Source organism: Dermochelys coriacea, chromosome 6 (assembly GCF_009764565.3).
Source record: "Dermochelys coriacea isolate rDerCor1 chromosome 6, rDerCor1.pri.v4, whole genome shotgun sequence".
Taxonomy (NCBI): domain Eukaryota; kingdom Metazoa; phylum Chordata; order Testudines; family Dermochelyidae; genus Dermochelys; species Dermochelys coriacea.
Window position 1 is genome coordinate 127,155,901 of NC_050073.1, and position 22,748 is coordinate 127,178,648.

The 22,748-nt window shown below is 42.7% G+C and overlaps 1 protein-coding gene across 12 annotated transcripts in view; it reads right to left on the minus strand.

Moving 5' to 3' along the window:
• The window catches only part of FANCM (FA complementation group M), a 177,876-nt gene that overhangs the window by 91,169 nt on the left and 63,959 nt on the right, over window positions 1-22,748 (minus strand). For 11 of the 12 annotated variants that reach the window (XM_038406214.2, XM_043515940.1, XM_043515939.1 and 8 more), the window contains 3 exons: window positions 17,738-17,866; window positions 17,042-17,140; window positions 104-288 (listed from right to left, as the gene is read on the minus strand). In XM_038406214.2, coding sequence (XP_038262142.1) covers window positions 104-288; window positions 17,042-17,140; window positions 17,738-17,866 — 413 coding nt within the window. Of the gene's footprint in view, window positions 1-103; window positions 289-17,041; window positions 17,141-17,737; window positions 17,867-18,211; window positions 18,333-22,748 lie in introns of those variants that run through there. The other variant, XM_043515943.1, reaches the window with a different exon arrangement.

The window sequence follows — 22,748 nt, forward strand, 5'->3', positions numbered from 1 at the left end:
TACTAATGGAACTTAAAACTACACAGACATTTCTATACAATATATATTAGCACATCACATTCCCTACACCCATCTTCTCAAACAAGACTGATTATGTCTTTACCTCAAGCTGATCTTTTTGTGTAAAGCCCTTCATGCTCTTTCCTGTGGAGTGGCCAACGAAGGTCATTACTCTGACAATTGGCTGGTGCTGGGAAAGCATTTCAGCAATTTCTTGGACACTGTCTCGAAATGAGGAGAAGATCATAACTCTGGTATCACTGGGTTTGCTTTCAGATATGCTTTGATCTGTTTAAGACAAAAATAAGTCTATGAGCTAGAAAAGGATTTTATATCCACAATAAATAAAAAACACAGGGCCAGATCACCCCTTCTTTGGGCATGCGTAACTCCCATCACTTCAATAAGGATAAGATTGTACCCCAATGGATTTCATTTCATTTTTTTATTTAAAGTGTGCCCTTCCCATTTGTGCTATGAGCATAAAGTCATCCAAATTAACATAATGTTAAGAAAAATGACAATTACACACTTCCTAACCTATTAAAAAAGAAAACTCTCCTCATTCACTACAGAAAGGATACAGTCACTCCCTGGAACATAGCAGGCAGAACTAACACTGGCTCTGCTCTGGAATTTGATCCAACAGAGGGCCCTGCACTGAGAAAACCTTGTCCCCAGGTCACAATTTATTATAACGTATTGCTTTATAAAGCCCCAAAGTGCACTCAGTAGATGCCTCAAAATAAAATTAAGACATGGTCGTGCAACAAAGAATCTGCAATCTAATTTCAGAACCAAATATATAATAACCAAACAAAAGAGAGAACAAAAGTCAGGAGGCACAGGTGAAGTAAGGATGACTTCCTAGCAATAAAAATGTACAATACTCAGGAAAGGCTAGTGCACAGCATGGTAGAGCAGAAACATGGGGTTTAAGTTATAAATCAGGATAAATATCTTAGTTGATAAACAAATTTAGGTACTGATAGCCTTTATCAATTACTGCTAGAAGTCTGCAACTTCGGCTTCCTGGGTGAGCTCTCAGCTCAATGAGTAACAGAGCAATATGCTAAGCTGCATACCAGGACTTCTGTTATGCTGTGGCAGCCTCCAGACTGCAAGTTACTGAGTGTTGTAGAGTCATACCTTAGCTTGCCACATAACAACCTACCATGTAGACAAGCCCCTAAGAGGCAGTTGTCCTGCCACTATCTAAAGGCTCTGCTTTATCTACCATAGGGCTATATCCTGTCCCATTTATCTTCATATAGTCACATCACCTAAAAGATTGTGTTGCCTGTATTCATTGTTTATTTTAATGGTGCAGGTAAATTGCAACTGAATTTTATTATGTATTTGCACAGCACCATTTTGGGGTTAACACTGGGATTAAAATGGGATTAAAGCATGGTTTGTTGATCATTTGATGGGTAATTATCTGAGCTATAAGCAGTATGATTATGCAATTCTGTCTACTCCCTCCAGGTACTGAAAATACATTACCACCAGGTGACATAAAAGCCTGGGAGATCTTAGAAAAAATCAGCATTCACACCCGATCTTTGTCTAGCTCATGACTTACTGAAACTAACACTGCCTCAGGGCAATATCTAGGTCTAATTGCTGTCTGAAATGGAATACGGCAATTGTAAGACTACAGGTAATTCAAGAGTTCCTTTATCACAAACTTCTAACATCTTCCCCCCTCCAAAAGAAAAAAAAAGATAGATATAAACATGGAAATAACTAGCAAGACTGATTGTATAAAGAGTTGGTTTCTTGTGAATAGGCATAACACTGATTTGTTGGAGAGCTGCCGAGATCCATCTACGTTTCCATTCTGTGCCTGTTACTCTAGTATCTGAGTGCCTCCTGAAGTTAGAATTGAATATAGATATTTTTCACAAAGGTGTCTCTCTCTCTTTCTCACTTTCACTCCTCACTTCAACCAACAGAAACTGCATTTTATTTATTTTTCTTTTAATTGTAGGTGCCTGGCGCATTTGCGTGCAGTGAAATTTTGGGCAGGCAGAGTCAAAGAAGTGGGTTTTGCAATCTCCTTTGAAGAACCTGATGTTAGTAGCTCTCCTCACCTCTTCCAAGAGTGAATCTCAGATTCACAGGCCAGTTGACAAGAAAATGGTCTTCGGAAAATACAAGTTTCACTTCTGAGGTCAGCAATTCCCTTGTTCTTGTGGGATACAACCAACATGGAAAGCCATTCTTCAGGTAACAGGGACCAATTCCAGGAAGGGCATGGAAGTTGCAGACTGAAACTTTGACTATGATCCAATATTCAACAGGGAGCCAGAGAACTGAGTGGAGTACTGGTGTGATGTGTTCTCAGTAACTTGTCATGCGAACAAGAGTGGCTTTGTTCTGAGACTAAGTAAGATCTTCCAAGTGCTTATTTCTCTCCATCAGCACTGCCTCACTCTTTCCAGTATTCAATTTCAGCTGGATGCTGAGCTCAGACCTATGAATAGCTACGGGATGGTACTCGGTGTCTCATTTGAAGCTCTCATTCAGCAGGGTGTTGCCTGATACAGAGGTTGAACAGGATACAGGAACAGATGAATGCCTGGGAGACTCCACAGGTGAGTGTTCTGCTGGTGAAAGTAACCATAACCACGGCTCTCTGGGAGCAGACTGAGGGGATATACTGAATCTATCTTAGCATGATCCTGCTAACCCTGGCCATAGTTGAGGCGAGACAACAGGATTCCATGTCTGGCTGTGTCACATGCTGAGGCAAGGTCTAGTGATAAGTTTAAGTATCCTTGTTCTACAGAAAATCTTCTGTTAATGCCATCACTGTTCCATGACCTGACCTAAAGCCGGACTGGGATAGGTCCAGCATATCAGCTATATCCAGCTGAAGTTGGAGGCAGCCCTTGAATAATCTAATAAACTCTCCAGGTATGGAAGATGAGATACTGGGCAGTAGTTGACAAAGTCCACTGCATTGAGCAATTGTTTCCTTAAAAAGTGAAGATGTCATAATCTGACCTAGAGCTGCTGGTAAATTTCCCTGCCCAAAATAGGTGTTGGCAGTTTCAGCAGAAGAATCCCAAATGAACTTGACTCTTTCACTATCCAGAAAGGGATCAGACACACCAGGTGACTCTGTAATGCTTCTAGCAGTTCCTGTTGCATGAATGAGCTGATTTCAGAGAAGGAAGGAACTAGGTTCTCATTCATGCGTCTGTTGTATGGTTCCTGGTGTCTCAGGAATCCCGTCTCAACTGCAGATAATTTCCTTTGAAAAGGAAGGGGATAGGTTCTTTGCCACAGGAAATGCTGGGCTCTGGAGTCGAGTGGAGACATTGTATATTGCTGTGTTAATCCAGAATCTAGAATAGTTCAGTTTTTCCAAGGAGGAAAATTCTGATATCATCATGCAATTCAAAGATGTACTGGAACACTTTCCCAACATGACAAACACCTGACTTCAGTGTGAAACAGAAGCTGAGCCCATCTCTTCACACAGAATGCTAAAACAACATTTGTTCACTGTCTGGGATTTTATAAAATTAACAATTTTAATAATGATATCAAGGGTCTAGAGCAGGGGTCTCAAACATGCGCCCACGGGCTGCATGCAGCCTGCGGAGTTATTTGCTACAGCCTGCCAAGCTCCCTGATCTCCCCGGAGTTATTTCCTGTGGCCACCAAGCTCCCCTCCGCTATGCCGTCCCCCCACCCCCACAGCACGCAGCATTCCCATTCCTCTGCCTACCTCCAGGAGCTTCCTGCTGCCAAACAGCTGTTTGGCGGTGCTTAGCGCTTTCCAGGAGGTAGGGGTGAGGAGTGGGGAGCTGCACGCTCAGGGGAGGAGGCAGAGAAGAGGTAGAGCAGGGGCGGGGATTTGGGGAAGGGGTTGGAATAGAGCGGGGATTTGGGGAAGGGGTTGGGGTGGGGACTTTGGGGAAGGGGTGGGAAGAGATGGGACGGGGCAGGGCCTCATGGAAGGGGTGGAGTTGGGGCAGGGCCGGGGGCTTTTGTATATGTGTATGAAAAGGTGTCAGTGATGTGGCCCTTGGGCAAATGTACTAGTCCTCATGTGGCCCTCGTGGTGATTTGAGTTTGAGATCCCTGGTCTAGACTTTCAGGTTTCAACTTATTCTGTGCCAAAGCTTGACAATGAATCATGTAGTGTCTCGAAATTGCTGCTAATGTCACTTTCTTTACTTGTGCTATAACCTCACTGTTCTTTCCAGTCCTGGTTGCTGCCCCATTAGTGCACAGACCCCCACACGTCAGTTAAGACTTCATCTACTATAAATTTATCAAGAACCTTGACTATTTCCTCACCAGTGATTTGGGTTGGGATTTCTTTGCAAAATGAAAGTTCTTCAACTATTGTACTTGCTTTGACTTATCAATATCACATAACATAGAAGTTGAGCCATTTTGGCTATGTCTGGATTCATCAGGCTGCAGCGCAAAATACTGGCTCTTCTTAAATTGTTCCATCAACTGGTCCTGGATATTTTCTGCAAGGTCATCAGTACATCGATGAAGGGTATTGTTTGACATAGGAATTATTTTCAGCATCGTGGCTGCTCGTTACCGAGTCATAATTCTACACACGTCTATTGCTGCTGGAACTAGAAGGGTCTCACCAATGGTGTGTGCATGTTTACATTTTGCAATTCGCCTGGCCACAACATAAGATGCTTGTAAAGCTTTTTGAGTAACAGCTGCTTCTTTAGACATTACTTTATTGCTGCTTTAATTCTTCAAGTTTCTGAAGGAAAATATTGTTGGGCTCTTTTTTATGAATTCCAGATGTCTGATTTCTAAATGTCTCTGTAGTATCCCTGGCCTCATATTTTGATTTACTAACATTTTAAAACAAACAACACATTGGGGCTGTGGACTTTCTGCAGTAATATTGACACACAAAAATCCAAGCATAATGTAACTATAATTGGATTGTCTACTTTTCTTCTTTTTCTATTTAACATTATTAAAATCATCATCTTCAGCCAAACGTTTGCTACATGTAGGTTTAGCACGTGGTAAAAGTTGTTCCAGTAAAGGATATCCCTCAGCCCCTTTCCCCTAACTGCTAGTGCTACTGCTGCCACATGGCTTGCACTGGGAGGCTCTCTCTGCCTCTGCTCCAGCTGGGGTCTTTCAACTGAGAGACTTCCTGTTCAATGTTTCCCCTAGCCGGGAGTCTCTCTGCAAAAGGCTGCCTCCATGAGCAGATTTCAGAGTAGCAGCTGTGTTAGTCTGTATTTGCAAAAAGATGCTCTAATAAATTTGTTAGTCTCTAAGGTGCCACAAGTACTCCTTTTCTTTCCATGAGCAGAGGCACTCAACTCCTGCAGCAGCAGGAGCGTAAGACATAGACCCATAGATAAGACACAGGTGATTTTTAAGCCCAGTTTAATAGTCTCTTAATTAAAAGCAAACAAAAAATTGGGGTATCAATTAAAAACCTTTTCCCAACACTTGTGACTCCCCCATGAACCATTTATGGCTCTTCAAGGGAGCCACGAGTTATAGTTTAGTACTGATTTAGCAGATGCAAAGGTGGAAAGACAGGATTTCTTTATGTCTTCCACAGAGAGGGCATAGGCTCACAAAAATTCCTTGTTTGATGCTGTCTGCACCTGCCTATATTTTACACTGCTGATGTACAAATTCTCTTCCTCTGACTCGTGTCACAGACTGCAGAGAATCATGGAGATCTCTTGAGAAGGGTGGCACTTCGGTGTCAGTGTCAATTGCTGTGGTTATGGAATAGTTACAGTGACTCGCTTAGTTTTTGGTGACACAGAGTTACATGCAATGATGCTTTGGAATTTTACTGGGTCCGTGAGCTTCTGGGGGTGGACTAGTATGATTGATTCTTGTCTGCAGGAAGGAGATCACCAGAAGGTGTTTCTTGTATTCCCGGTATTTAGAGTCTGAAAATCTAATCCAGAGTGTGACTGGCTGCATGTGTGTAGGTCCAGAGATTACTTGGAAAAAATCAAGCATACAATGGGTAGAAGTGGTGGTTTTGGGTCATTGCAGCCTCAACACGGTGTTTAGATACACATGGACAATAAGCCTTGGAACAGCATCACTATTTCACACAGATTTCAGAATGGTAGCCGTGTTAGCCTGTATCAACAGAAATAACGAGGAGTCCCTGTGGCACCTTAGACTAACAAATCTATTTGGGCATAAGCTTTCGTGGGCTAAAACCCACTTCATTAGATGCATAGAGTGAAAAATACAGTAAGAAGAATATCTATTATAGCACATGAAAACATGGGAGTTACCTTACTAAGAGGGGGGTCAGTGCTAACAAGCCAATTCATTTAAGAATGAGAATAAGCCACTTCCACCTTAATCGAATTGGCTTGTTAGCACTGACCCCTCACTTGGTAAGGAAACTCCCATCTTTTCATGCACTATAATATATATTCTTCTTACTGTCTTTTTTACTCCATGCATCTGATAAAGTGGGTTTTAGCCCACAAAAGCTTATGCCCAAATAAATTTGTTAAGTCTCTAAGGTGCCACAAGGACTCCTCGTTATTTTGACTATTTCACACAGTATCTCAGTTGACTCCTTTTCAAAAGTCTATAGATTAGCAGGATGCCCATGTCGCTAGATTCACGGAGTAGGCTGGTGCCCTGTGTTGATTTTCTTATGATAAGACTGTGAATAATAAAGGGCTTCCTGATCTCTGATCTTTCGATGATCAACAGGAGCACTACTCTATGGTGTTTGCCTTGGTATAAGCATGTGCAAAGTAGCTGTTTCATGTTTTAATTTGATTGGCCACAAGTGCCTCCTGAACTGCTTTCTGGATGCTGGTTTACACTTCCTGCAGCTGTTCCTTCCAGGAAAGACCTGGACTGAGGAGAAGTGGTGGATGTATGCTGTGATGGATCAATGATACTGATGCTGTCCAAGATAGCCAGCATATGAATGACAAACATGGTACAGTAACTTACCCTCTGTGTTACAAAAGATTGCTTAATTATTTATGCAGTTTTTATTTATTATTTATAAATTTATTTATATTTATTTATGCAGATTTTAATTTTGCATTATAAACTGTTAATCTCTTGCTTAGAATTGATGCCTAGTACACACTATTCACCCACAAGGTTCAGAAATCTTGGTCCATACTTAAATATTAGAAATCTCAAACATTTGAACTGAATTGAATATTAATTGCTTTTAAGAGGTCTGGCAAGCCCTCCTGCCCGTGATCCTAAGTAGCCAGGATTTACTGATTTTAGGACACATCGCAGGGCCAACATGTTACAACCTATGAATCTTCAAAGATCAAGTGAAAGGCCAGAAAGAACCATATTATGATCATGGAATATGATTTCTGCATCAAGACAGTAAGTTCTGTCAGAGCTAAAATATCTCCCTTAGAAAGATGTCCAGTGTTGATTAAAGATCTTAACTAATGAAGAATCTACCGCATCCCTAGGTAACAATGTTACAATGAATTACTCTCACTGTGAAAAGTGTAGTAGTACTTGTGGCACCTTAGAGACTAACAAATTTTCCACCAAATGCATCCGATGAAGTGAGCTGTAGCTCACGAAAGCTTATGCTCTAATAAATTTGTTAGTCTCTAAGGTGCCACAAGTACTCCTTTTCTTTTTGCGAATACAGACTAACACGGCTGCTACTCTGAAACCTGTGAAAAGTGTGTGCCTTATTTCTAATCTGATTTTGTCATTATGCCTTTTTCTGCTAAATTAAAGAGCTGTCTACTATCAGAAATCTCTTCCCCTTGTAGGTACTTGTAGACCATGATCAGTCAGCTCTTAACCTTTTTCTTGGATAAACTAAATGTACTGGAGCTTCTTTAGTCTCTCCCTAGTTTTCCAGACCTCAAATCATGCCTACAGCTCTCTTCTGAAGGCTTTCCAATTTTTCAACATCTCCTTCGAAGCATGGAAACCAGAACTGAACACAGTATTCCAGTAATGGTCTCACTAACGCTGTATGCAGAACGAATAACCTCCCCTTCTCTTACTTGATATTCCCTGATTTAAGCATCTGAAGATTTTGTTCATCCTCTTAGCTCAGACAAGTAGGAGATGAGAAGATGAATGGGTGTGTTAACATTAATTATGAGCTGCTGCTTGGTAGATGAGCTGATTAAACTTTACTGGATTTGGAAATTTAACATAATTGACAGGGTAATGAGAGCACATATCCAGGCACTTTTTATGTTGATAAAAAAGGAAATAGATTATTTAGCACTACAAACAGCTACTATTGCAGAAAACTGGAAGGTGGCTAATGTCGCACACCCAACTATAAAAAAAAAAATCTGCTTCTCTGTTTCTGTTTGGCTACACAGAAAAAAAACAAATCTAAAATTTTTACTTTGTAGGAAGTTTCAATAAAATGTTTTCCAGACCTAGACATACAAAAAATGAACAATAAGATCTTTATAACTGAATAAATAATAAGCAGTAACATAGCGCCAGTAAAATTTCTGCAGTCTCTCAAACCTCAACTCTCACCACAAGCCTCTTACTTCTATGGTTATTAGCACAAATTATTTTATATATTATCGTGCTAAGCATACACCAAAACATCAAGCTTTATCTAAAATTGGAAAATTAGTGTTTTACTAACAAAATTATTTTTGTAATTTTGGTAAAAATTCAATGCTGTGACGGTAGAAAGATCTATAAATCAAAGAGTGCATTAAAAATAGTAATTTATAAAGACAAGCAGTTATACACTGGTTGAATAAGATTAAAAAATACTGTAACAAGCCTTACATACTGGCCTGAAATATTTTCCCCCAATTTTTAAGATATCAACACATACATAAATACTATTATGCTTAATTAATATTTCTGTAATATCATTACTTTGGCAATGCATCTTGCAAATTAAAAAAAGACAGTCCCTTTCCCGCTAACCTATTAAAAAGAGCATGGTCTCCTTCTCTGAAGGATTTGCAGTCTCTATGTACGTATCCAACACAAACACTTAATTGTACAATAATTAAAGTTGCTCAAGTAAAGCCATGAGCACCAACAACAATAGGAAATTCAGAATTATGTTACATCAAAACTACCACATAGTAAAAGACAGTTACCTTTTCCGTAACTGGTGTTCTTTGAGATGCGTTGCTCATGTCCATTCAACTTAGGTGTGTGTGCTTGCCACATGCACTGGTGCCTCAGCAGTACCCATAGGGGACCAACTCTGGCACCCCCTAAAGTGGCATGCACATGCTGTGGTATATAGGGCACTGCTGGTTCCCCTCACCCTCAGTTCCTTCTTGCCGGAAACTCCGACAATGGGGAAGAAGGGCAGGTTGTGGAATGGACATGAGCAACACATCTCGAAGAACACCACTTATGGAAAAGGTAACTGTCTTTTCTTCTTTGAGTACTTGCTCATGTCCATTCAACTTAGGTGACTCCCAACCAGTACCCCTCAGAGGTTGGTAGGAGTTCACGGATGTGTAGATTGCAACACAGCTCTGCCGGACCCAGCGTCATCCCTGGCCGGCTGAGTGATGGTGTAGTGGGCTGTGAACATGTGCAACGAGGACCACGTCACAGCTCGACAGATGTCCTGGATCGGGAAGTGTGCCAGGAAGGCTGCTGAAGATGCCTGCACTTCGGTTGAGTGGGCTCTGAAGATTGGCAGTGGAGGGACTCCCGCCAACTTGTAGCAGGTCCGAATGCAAGAGGTGATCCAGTTAGAAATCCTCTGCATGGACACTGGGAGGCCTTCCATCCTATCAGCTGTAGAGATGAAAAGCTGAGCTGACTTACGGAAAGGCTTTGTCCGATCTAGCTGGAAAGCCAGAACCCTTCTTACGTCCGAAGTCTGAAGGCGCCTCTCTTCACTAATCTCATGGGGCTTAAGGCAGAAGACCGGAAGGAAGATGTCCTGGCTCATGTGGAAAGTGGACAACACCCTGGGAAGGAAATCCAGGTGGGGCCGGAGCTGGACCTTGTCCTTACTGAAGACTGTATACGGCAGTTCTAAGGTCAGGGCTCGCAGCTCGGAGACTCGCCTCACTAACATCACCACCATCAGGAAAACTACCTTCCATGATAGGTGAGACAGGGAGCATAAGGCCAAAGGCTCAAAGGGTGGTCCTGTGAGCCTGGACAGAACCAAGTTGAGATAACACTGAGGGGCCGGCGACCAGACTTCAGGAAAGAGTCTCTCGAGGCCTCTAAGGAAACTTCCTATCATGTCATGGGAGAACACCGTCTGCCCCTGGATTGGCAGATGAAAGGCTGAAATGACCTCCAGATGCAACCCGACAGAGGAGTGCGCCAGACCCTGGGTCCTCAAATGAAGCAGGTAGTCTAAGATCGACTACTCCGAAGAATGCAAAGGGGAGACGCCCCGTTCAGCCGCCCAGTGGGAGAACCTTATCCACTTTGCCAGGTAGGTCTGCCGAGTTGAGGGCTTTCTACTCTTGAGGACCTTCTGGACCCCTTCCAAACAGGACTGTTCATCTGGGTTCAGCCACGCAACATCCATGTGGTGAGGTGGATGGACGCCAGGTTGGGGTACAAGAGTCGGCTGTGATTCTGTGACAGCAGGCCCAGTCGGTTTGACAGGGGCGGGGAGGGAACGCTGACAAGCTTGATAGAGTCCCGGACCAATGCTGGCGAGGCCACGCCGGGGCGATCATGATAACCTGCGCCTTTTCTCTCTTGATTTTCGCTAGGACCTTGCTGATGAGCAGAATCAGAGGGAACGCATACATCAGGCTTCCTGCCCATGGCAGGAGGAAGGTATCAGAGAGGAGCCCTTGCCCAGACCCCATCTGGAGCAAAATCTGTGGCACATCCTGTTCTGCCTGGTGGCGAACAAATCCACTTAGGGACTTCCCCACCTCTGGAAGATCATGCTGGCTACCTTCTGGTGAAGCACCCACTTGTGGTCAGAGAAGTCCCTGCTTAGGTGATATGCTAGTGTGGTCTTGGCACCCAGAAGGTGACATGCTTCTAGATGAATTCCATGGTTGATGCAAAAGTCCCAGAGACAGAGGGCCGAGGATTGCGCGCCACCTTGTCTGTTGATGTAGAACATAGAGGCTGCGTTGTCCATGAGGTCTCTGACCACTCTGCCCAAGAGGTGAGGTCAGAAGACCGTGTATGTACTGTGCACCGCCCTGAGCTCTTTGAGTTAATGTGTAGCATCGATTCCTCTGGGGACCACATACCTAGGGTCTGGAGGGTGCTGAGTGTGACCCCCAGCCGAAGTCCAAGGCGTCCGAAACCAACTCGACTGAGTGAGGAGTGCTGACAAAGGGAACTCCTTCTAGGACTTTCCTAGGGTTGGTCCACCATAGCAGCAAGATAATGGTGATGGTGACGACCTTCTCCACACAAGTCCACACAAGAGATCCACTTCCTGGACACTACGGTGCTAATAAGCGATGGTCACATAAACACCACCCTATATCGGAAACCTACTGACCGCTATTCCTACCTACATGCCTCTAGCTTTCATCCAGATCATACCACTCGATCCATTGTCTACAGCCAAGCGCTACGATATAACCGCATTTGTTCCAACCCCTCAGACAGAGACAAACACCTACAAGATCTCTATCATGCATTCCTACAACTACAGTACCCACCTGCTGAAGTGAAGAAACAGATTGACAGAGCCAGAAGAGTACCCAGAAGTCACCTACTACAGGACAGGCCCAACAAAGAAAACAACAGAACGCCACTAGCCATCACCTTCAGCCCCCAACTAAAACCCCTCCAACGCATCATCAAGGATCTACAACCTATCCTGAAGGACGAGCCATCGCTCTCTCAGATCTTGGGAGACAGACCAGTCCTTGCTTACAGACAGCCCCCCAATCTGAAGCAAATACTCACCAGCAACCACACACCACACAACAGAACCACTAACCCAGGAACCTATCCTTGCAACAAAGCCCGTTGCCAACTCTGTCCACATATCTATTCAGGGGATACCATCATAGGGCCTAATCACATCAGCCACACTATCAGAGGCTCGTTCACCTGCGCATCTACCAATGTGATATATGCCATCATGTGCCAGCAATGCCCCTCTGCCATGTACATTGGCCAAACTGGACAGTCTCTACGTAAAAGAATGAATGGACACAAATCAGACGTCAAGAATTATAACATTCAAAAACCAGTTGGAGAACACTTCAATCTCTCTGGTCACTCGATCACAGACCTAAGAGTGGCTATCCTTCAACAAAAAAGCTTCAAAAACAGACTCCAACGAGAGACTGCTGAATTGGAATTAATTTGCAAACTGGATACAATTAACTTAGGCTTGAATAGAGACTGGGAATGGATGAGTCATTACACAAAGTAAAACTATTTCCCCATGGTATTTCTCCCTCCCACCCCACCCCCCACTGTTCCTCTGATATTCTTCTTAACTGCTGGAATTAGCCTACCTAGCTTGTCACCATGTAAGGTTTTCCTCCTTCCCCCCCCTGCTGTTGGTGATGGCTCATCTTAAGTGATCACTCTCCTTACAGTGTGTATGATAAACCCATTGTTTCATGTTCTCTGTGTGTGTGTATATAAATCTCTCCTCTGTTTTTTCCACCAAATGCATCCGATGAAGTGAGCTGTAGCTCACGAAAGCTTATGCTCTAATAAATTTGTTAGTCTCTAAGGTGCCACAAGTACTCCTTTTCTTTTTGCGAATACAGACTAACACGGCTGCTACTCTGAGACCTTCTCCAGGTGGTCCCTGGACTGGGAGTAGACCGTCGCCAGCCACTGCTGCAGGGGTTGCATCCGGAGCCTGGCGGGGCACACCACATATGTACACGCTGCCATGTGACCTAGCAGATGCAGGCAAATCCTGGCTGTGGTCAGAGGAAATGCAAAGATTTCCGCAATGAGGTACATCAGTGTCCTGAATCTCTCCAGTGGCAGGAACGCCCTGGTGCAGGTCGAGTCGAGTACTGCGCTGATGAACTCCAACTCCTGTACCAGAACTAAAATGGATTTTTTGTCGTTTACCAACAGACTGAGGCAATGGCAGGAGGCTAACAGCATCGTGACATCCCTTTGTACCTGGCTCTGCCCTTGACTAGCCAGTCATCTAGGTATGGGTAGATCTGGACACCCCAACATCTGAGGTAGGCAGCCACCACAGAAATGCACTTGGTAAATACCTGCGGTGCTGTTGCTAGGCCAAACGGGAGGACCGCAAATTGATAGGGTTTGGGACCCACCGTAAACCGGAGGAAGCGTCTGTGTCCCTCGAAGATGGCAATGTGAAAGTATGCATTTTTCAGATTGAGGACGGCATACCAGTCTCCCGGATCCAGGGAAGGGATGATGGAGGCCAGGGAAACCATGCGGAACTTCAGCTTTGCTAGGAAGCAGTTCAGGTCTCGTAGGTCCAGAATAGGTTGTAGACTGCCCTTGACCTTTGGGATTAAAAAGTACCAGGAACAGAATCCCTTGTTCTTGAACTCTGGAGGAATTACCCCCACCACACCTACCTGCAGTAATCCCTCTACCTCCTGCATGAGGAGACCCTCATGAGAAGGGTCCCTGAAGAGGGACAGGGAGGGGGGTTGGAAGGAGGGGTAGAAAGTAACTGAAGGGTGCAACTCTGCACCACCATACTGAGGCCCATCTTTCCAACGTTATAGATGCCCACACAGGGAGGAAAGGAGAAAGGCAGCTGGTAAAAATAAGGGAGGGAGGATCCTCGGAATAGTCTGGTATGTCGCCCTCGGGTGCATCCTCAAAACGAGCGCTTGCCCGCTTACTTATTGTGGGTCGAGCTCGACTGAGAGGCCTGCGGAGGCTGTTGGCTAGGACGCTGCTGGTAGCCTCTGGACTTCTTATGGGGAAGCTCCTGGCGAGGGTGGCTCCCCTGACCCTGAGGCTCAAACCACTTGCGGGCAGGGCCGGGAACATACACGCCCAGCGTTTTAAGGGTCATGCGGGACTCTGTTTGGCCATGGAGCTTATTGTTGGTCTGTTCCCCAAAAAGGGCTTGCCCATCAAAGGGAAGGTCTTGCATCGACTGCTAAGCCTCCGTGGACAAGCCAGAGAGGAGCAGCCAGGATGCCTGGCGCATGGTGACGGCTGAGGTCATGGTTCAGCCAGCAGTGTCCACCATATCCGACGATGCCTGAAGCCTGTCCCGAGGCAAAGTCCCGTTTGGGACCTACAAAGTCTCTAACTATAGCTATGGGATTTATAAACACTAATCAAAAACTATATATAGTATAATACAGGACATAACTAGTTTGTGCAAACGACTATCTACAGCATTAGCTGAAGCAGCAACAGTTCCAGCACCATCACTGGTGGCAAGAAGGAATTGAGGGTGGGGGGAGCTGATGGCACCCTATATACCGCGGCATGTGCACACCACTCCAGGGGGCACCGGAGCCAGTCCCCTACGGATACTGCTGAGAGAAAAAATTCCAGCACCAATACATGTGGCAACCACACACCCCTAAGTTGAATGGACATGAGCAATCACTCAAAGAAGAACCAATTAACTTGGAGAGAGAGCACCATTTTTCTGCAACTATTTACCACACATACATCATCCATCACACTCTTAAGTATATGCATATTACATAGATCTAGATCTCTCTCTATATATCCATTCTGTACTTAAAGAATAAGTGATATAAATTTGAAAAGAATACACCGTACTCTTCATATATAACAAAATGGTTAAATTCCTACTTTAAGTATAAAATTCAATTTAACCTTACTATGGAGCCATGGTCAGTACCTCCATATATAAATGACATGTATACATACTCAATGTGATTGAATATACCCCTACACACTTGTAATAATCTTTGCACAAAGAATGCCTCGTAAGGCATCATTTGAAAACTCAATTTGCTGGTCAGTATTGTCTGATAAAGTATGTGTGGCATGATCGTACCCTAGTACGTCACATTCATGTAATATGATATGATTCCATGTGACCAGAGAGATGAGATCAACTTGCCAAGCTGGCCTACTTTAAATTTGTTTCTTCTTGCAGTCCTTAATTTTAGGATTCCTCCAACTGTTTTTTAAATCAATGGTTTCAGCACTAAAAACTGTTTTATTTTCAAACGTTTAACTTATGCTTCCTGATGCCAATGCATATAAAAATATATGGAGTAGGATTGAGGGGAAAGAGAGGTTGTTTTTGGTGTCATAAATTCTCAATGTTGCAAACACGATTGCTCTACAATAAGAAGTCTGAGAAATTCTGAAATTAAGACTGGAATCACTTTTTAAAAGTCAGACTTTTTAAGCCTAATTAACTTGATGCAGTTGAATCATTTAACTTTATCTGAAAGTGCTCTTTTCTCTGAAGCATCAAAATAAACATTTTGCATTATTTAAAGCACAAATATATGCACCGATTATCTTAGGTGACTTTTATGGCTTTTCACAGAACCCCAAATTAGGAGCGTCAAGTGTTGTATCCTTGAACTCCATAATGAAGAGTGATATACCTTTTCCTCCCCATTAACTGAAGTGTTCAGTGGGAGAGCTCTTCCAATTCTTCTTCCCAAGGAATGAACTTTTGCATAATTAAAATATGAATTTTAATTTTTAACACTTTTTAACAACACACAAAATAAATCCTATAAATCACACTAAAGTGAATCAAGTAAAAATACTACAAAGAAACAGAAAACTCAAACAGATTAATAACATATCTCATATATGAAGATTTTGTTTATTTTCTATCCAACCCATTCTTAAAATTTCACATTTTTCCTTTAGTTATGAAGAAGTCACTTTGTCTGAAAACTTTGTTCCAAGTTCTCTGCCACTCAGGAAGATGACATTGCATCAGTTCTTGTTTACACTTTAAATGTTTCCTGTACAACCCCCATATTAAGATTTTTTTTTTAAAATGAAAGCATAGCTTCAGGGGCATAATTCTGCAGAGGGAGTTGGATTCCACAGCCTGTTCTGTAGCCATGAAATCCTGGAACAAATGAGACCCCAGTAATAAAACTAAAATGTTTATTATCATTGTTTTAATATTTGATTATAGTTGTGAAAGAATGTATAATAAAATAAGGTTAACGTAACCTATAAGGGAATTTCACTTAATTAATTCTATGATGGCAACTTGTTTTTTCAGGGATTGCAATGGGGTCCACTCATTACTCTGGTGCTTCCTCAGCCTGTCTTGAGAATTAGCTCTGCCATTGAGTGTGCCCCCTTTATGTGGTGTATTGCCGCCGTGATTCCTGCTCTTGGACCCACATCTCTCCAAGGACCATGGTGTCCTCTTCAGTGACACAGCTCTCCGGCCGTGCCACACACTGTGATCCCCCCTTTCAGAGGGCCTGCAGTATACTGTTCAGCCAATTCCTGCCAATGGCAAACTGCAGTCCACAGTCTAGCCATTTCCCACGTGGCTCCAGCACACCCTTTACCCTTGTATCAGGGCCTCAGTCTGCAACCCCCCAGCAGTCAGCCAGGAGTTGTCTCTGGCTTCCTCGGCCCGTTTGCAGCACTGCTCTGCCCAGGGTGCTGGCAGTTCTCTTGGCCCTTCAGGGACATAGTCCTTCCTCCCTGGGCTCCCAGCAGAGAACTGCCCTACTCTGCCTTGTAGCTTCCTTTTTATATGGCCTTCTTAGCCCTGATTGGCTGCCTCCAGCACAGCCTCCCTAGGGCTGCTTTTAACCCCTTTTCTGCTAGTGAGGGGCAGCTGCCCCATCACAGGGATATTTTTTCAAGTGGATAAAATAAAGATACCTAGCAAAATATGCAAGCATTTCAATCAATTATGGAATTAGAACACAAAAACGGCTATACTGGGTCAGACCAATGGTCCATCTAGCCCAGTATCCTGTCTGCCAACAGAGGCCAATGCCAGGTGCTTCAGAGGGAATGAACAGAACAGGTCATCATCAAGTGATCCATCCCTTGTCGCCCATTCCTAGCATCTGGCAAAAAGAGGCTAGGGACATTTCAATTAAATGAATGAAACAATTAAAGAAGAAGATTATGGATTCATACCCAGATAGTATTATTAGATTATGTTTTGGAGACTAACATTTACCTGTACATCCCTTCCAAGATTTGAAGTGCTCTACTACAACTTCTTCTAATTTCTTTAATTTTGGATGACTGTAGATGATTTTATTTTTATTTGCAGGTCCTGTAAACCAAATAAAGTCATTTTAAAAAATATACTTATGTGTCTTTTTTGGAATAAGTATGTAAGAAGTTCTGTGAACCTTGTTTTCTTATTATACTTCTCTCTTCCAAGTCTGAGAAGCACCAATTCCCAACATTTCCAATCTAATTACAATAACTATCTAGCACATGAACTTCAGTAAACTCATTACTGAAGCACATGTTTGTTAAACCCAGTTTTTCAAGACCTGAACATTACTTTTGTTGCGGTCAAATTAAAAAAGTATTGCACAAGGTTAGTTAAGAGATTATAATAATAATTTATAGTTAAATTCTAACTGAACTTCAAGGCTTCAGACCTACAAAACTATGATTTGAAGGCAGATGGAACTGCTTAAATAGAACACATAAAAGTTGCAATGTAACTACCATCCAGTTTTGTGCACTAGGAAAGAGAGGCACCACACTGAATATCAGACTTATTTTGCATCACAAATCGTCAGCAATTAGGCTTTATGTTGAATAGAGCTTTTGCCAGATTTAAATTTTGAGGGGGAAAAGTGCTCTTCTAGAAAAAATGAAGTCAGCATATTTGCTTCCTGAAAAGGTAAACACCGACCTATTCTATTGTAAAGAAAATTTCCATTTGCTGAAGTCACAGATGTGTCTGAAAACATGTTTTCAAGTTGCCGATACAATTTCATGAAGTCCTCATTCCGGCTAAGTTCATTCCTGGCACGAGTCAAGCCTTTATAAAAAGATAAGATGGTTTAATATTCAAACTCTTGAGTAATCTTAAAGATTTGGTGTTTTGCTACATATAAACTGAATTTAATTTAGAATCAATTCCACATTTCCTTAACTGAAACCCAAATAGAATTTTCTGAAGAAGCTAAGGTTATTATGGAAAGGCTTATGTAATTGTGAGTCAATATTATTTCAGGGGGTGTTAGCGAGTAAGTACGAGGATTAAATACACATAACAGAAGTCTACATCCTGTTGAGGCAAATTAAAAATTATTATTAAAGAAGTCTTAAGCTTGTCCTTTTCACCAACAGAAGTGGGTCTAATGAAAGATATTACCTCACTCACCTTGTCTCTTTAATATTATCCAGTTTATATTAGGAAACTGGCCAGCTGTTGAAGATGCTTTCTGCACTCAAGGGGACCCATAGCTGAAAACAGTTGAGCTACTAGTGTAAGCAGGACAGTGTTACATGTCTTCTTGAACGTTTCTGTAACAGTGCAGAAAAAAGGTTTGTCCTGGTTACCCTAACAGCTGAACTATTGCCAGCACTGGTTCAAGGGAACCCACTGTAACTGAGAATGTTGTCAGTAATCAACTTCCCATTGTAGAAAGGGATTAAGGAACCAGTGAAACTGAAGAACTGGGAAAAATAATAAATGCATACTCCAGTGCATGCATCTACTAATGCAACAGTAATAGTCTGTTGTATTAGTAGATAGTAATAAAATGTCAAAGTAAGCATGTATGAAAGCAGTAATTGTAAAAATACCAACACATGAATGTCACAAGACACTAGCATATACATTAGTATTTGCTAATGATTTCTATGATCTGAGGCATTCTGTAAGGTTGTTGTTTTTTTTTTAAATTGGTATCAAACTTCACTCTTAGACAGCAGTAATAGCAGTCACCAATAACTCATTTAGTAATTTTGTAGCTTGCATTCAACCATCCAGAAATGCTAATGGTATCATGAAAACAAGGTCTCATGAGAGAGCTCCTGTCGGCTCAATAACTCCATATATCTGCAAGAAGCAGTAGCTATATCAGTGGGAGAAGCTCTCCTGCTGACATAGAGCTGTCTACACAGGAAGTTAAGATCGGTATAACTACATTGTTCACACCCTGGCCTGATGTAGTTATTCCGAAGCAAGCGTGTAGTGTAGACGTGGCCAGATTCATATTAGTTTATTTCTAAATTAATAAGGGTATGTGTACATTGCATTGGAAATCCAGGGTCAGACTCAGGTGTGAGCCCAACCCCACCGTACCAGCCACACACAAATCTTTCTGAATTGGGTCAGCAAGCACTCAGGACCTGGTTCCTTGGATTCATCTGGGGAGCATGTAAAGGGGTCCAAGCCCTAGTCCCACTGTGACTTGGGTCTAAGCCCCGTCATTTTGCAGTGTGGATGCAGTTCAAGCCACAAACTCAAGTCAGAAGGTCTGCATACTGCAGTATGGATACGCTAGCACGGTTGAGAGACCTGGGTCCCACAACTGTAGACCCAGGTTTACAATGCAGTATGGATGCACAAGCATACCAAGTCCACAGCTCAGGTCCCACAGACCAGGGTTTACAACACAGTGTAGACATATCCTAAGTGGTTAAAATATATTGTGCATCTTATTCTATGCATCTGATTGTTCCCTGAACCCTTTCTAGATATGTGGTTCTCAGCCTTTTCCATACTATGGCCCCATGTTACAAAAGAAAGTTTATGGACCAACATTCCTTTCCATCTAGCCACAAAGAAAGGGTGGGTGGCAGTGATCCCAGGTTGAGAAAGAGGTTACTCGCAAGTAACCGTTATTGCTTGAGTGTGACATCCCTGCACACTCAAACTTCTGTGGCTGGCATCTCTTGGCATAGAGCGGCCAAATCATCTTGAGAGCTATTTTGCCCCTTGAGGAGAATTCCAAAGGCTCCAATCACCCCTTAGTTCCTTGCCTAATTTTGAAATTATTGAACTGAGACTCAAAACAAGTGGAGGCAAGTTGATGAGGAGTGGGAATATGCAGAGGCAACATGCTTGATGAACAGTTACTGGTAAATCTCTTTTCGAGTGGCTCTGCATTCTCCCATTTGTGGGAGATTAGTGAGCAGTACGTCTCAGAAGATGGGATGAGCAATTCCAGATGAACAAGGACTTAAAAATGAGCATCACCTTTGGATGACAGATCAAGAGAGTATTAGAAGTGCCTACAATCTTGCTCTCCCAGATCAGACCTCAGTGAAGGACAACAATTTTTTTGCATCAAGACTATACAGTTTTTCAAAAAGAAAAGGAGTACTTGTGGCACCTTAGAGACTAACAAATTTATTAGAGCATAAACTTTCGTGAGCTACAGCTCACTTATCTGATGAAGTGAGCTGTAGCTCACGAAAGTTTATGCTCTAATAAATTTGTTAGTCTCTAAGGTGCCACAAGTACTCCTTTTCTTTTTGCAAATACAGACTAACACGGCTGCTACTCTGAAACAGTTTTTCAAGTAACTGCTTTGCATTTTCTATAAAAAAAATAGTAATGAAGCCTGTAATATGGGTACTGTGTTCAGATTAGTTAATACCTTTTGATATATCCAGATAATTGAACACGGGCAAGTCATAACAAGGGCATAAATGAGACTTGGGAAAATACAGACAGGTTAGTGACCTGTCCAAGATGGAAACAGATGGCTTGAGACTGAAAATGGGCACGAGGACACTGACCAAATCACATTTCTCATATGCTCTACAGTTTAGAGAGTATTTGCCATCTGGCCTGTATCTAACTAAGTCTGTGGGCTGAAAGGCTATGAGGAATGCCTTCTTCACAGATGTCTGCTGTATGGTACAGATGATACTCTGACAAACCAGAAGTCCCAAGAGCTTCGTGAAACAAGACTCCAATCCCAAAAGCAAAAAAAAGAGATGCATAAAGCAGAGGAAATATCCCATAACAGCTACATCCACCTCATGATGCCCACAGTACAATCATGTGTTGCTAGGAACAAATCCAGTTTCCTTTGGTGTAGCCATCAAAGCAAAGCAATTACCTCAAGCAACCTTAAGAGCCTCGGATCAACCCATCCATCATATACATCTTAGTAAGGTGATCAAGGGCTGTTTCCCTGAGATTGTGAGGGTAAAAGCTGAAATCACAACCCATGTAGCCTAAATGAACTCAAAACAGTTCTGAATGTTTAAAACGTAAGTGATGGCAATGTTAAAAGCAAGAGGTTTGCTTGGTCCAAAGTTCCTGCTTTTTGATAGGACCCACTAGACTTCTGGAGAGCATTTAAACAACCCAGAAGCCAGAGTATGTCAACTAAAGGAGATTCAGGCTCTAGCAGATTTTCTTACTCAATCCGAAAACAAAGATCCAGTGAATTGGGAAGATGTATCATATTCAAAGACAAACCCTGGTAAGGATTACTAACAACATCTTGGCTCCATGCCAACTGATCTGCAGACAGATCTTGTGAACCAACAGGATCAAAGAGAATACATAGAGGAATTCCTGATTCCAGCCCAAGAAAAGGGGCTTCTATCAAGGACATTAGGTCTTGTTTGACCATGTATCAGAACTGGAGACAATGAGTGGTCTCCTTGCCTACTCTCCTTGTACTACACAATACCCGAACAAGACCCAAGACAGACATCTGTGTCATTGTATGAAAACTCTCTTCAAAGTATCTGCCTGGACATAGCTCTCCACCCTACACCACATGAGTATTTGGTATTGGCCAAAGAGAGACAGCCTTGCAAGCTAAACAAAACAGTTCTCAACTCCAGAACACTGGCATGAAGCTTTCATCTGGGACCAGATCCACAAACCTTGAAAAGATAGGGGTGAAGTGGCAAGATAAATATCCCAGTCCACTATCTGGAAATATTCCTTTAGAGATGGTAAGGGAGGTGAGAAGGGACTCCCTTATATGCATGTGTTTCCTTCACCTTTTCCATCTTGAATGATCTGAGACTTAAGTGGCTCAGTTGTAAGTAGAGTCAAGAAGAGGTAGAACCTTTGTAAATCAGTGTTGTGAAGATCACTGATATTGCCTGGGTCTGGTATCATCCAGTTACATTTTTAAGAAGCCTGTCTGTGGGCCAAGGTCCAGATACGGAAATGTCAGGGCATTTTTTCATACACCTGGAAACTTGAACATTTCTACTGATTTCATCTGGAAGACTCCCACAAAAGGAACTTCTAGACCCTCAGTCAGCTATCTCTGCAGGAACTGAAAGTAAACCATCTGTAACCATCATCTTTGTGTAGTGTTTATCTGAGATTAAGTTTCTGATCCTGGAAAGAGTTCAAGACAGGAGATCTAGGTATAAGGGTGCCAACATAGTAGACCCCAAAGGATCAGGGGACTATTGTGCTCCCTATAAAAGCACAGTTAACCATGCCAGGTTCTCAACACCAGACTTAGCCTATCCAGTTAGGTCTGGGGATGCATCCTCTGAGCAACTTATGCTAGACAGAGGCCCACTGAATGTGAATATGCTGTATTACACTTAGACTAGTCCATCACCAAAGCTGACACTGGATGAGGAAAGCATCAAGGATCCTGTGTGCAATAACTGCACCTTTGGCAGTAAAGAAGGAATTAGAATCAGTTGGGACCATTCCCATTTTATACTCTCAGAACCCATCACCATATATATATGTGCATTAGGGAGGAGCAAGTGGCCCCAAACACTGCTCTCTAGAAGATTGCACAGCTTGATGCCAGGAGGTACTAATCCTACAAATAGGAATATGCAGAGGCCAGTCAAAGAAGAATCCAGGTTTTATACCACAGTAAGATCTTTTCTACACCATTAAAAATGGAACACACTATACTCCACTGGTGATGGTGAGAGAGGAAGATGTAGTGCAGACAGTTCAGGCA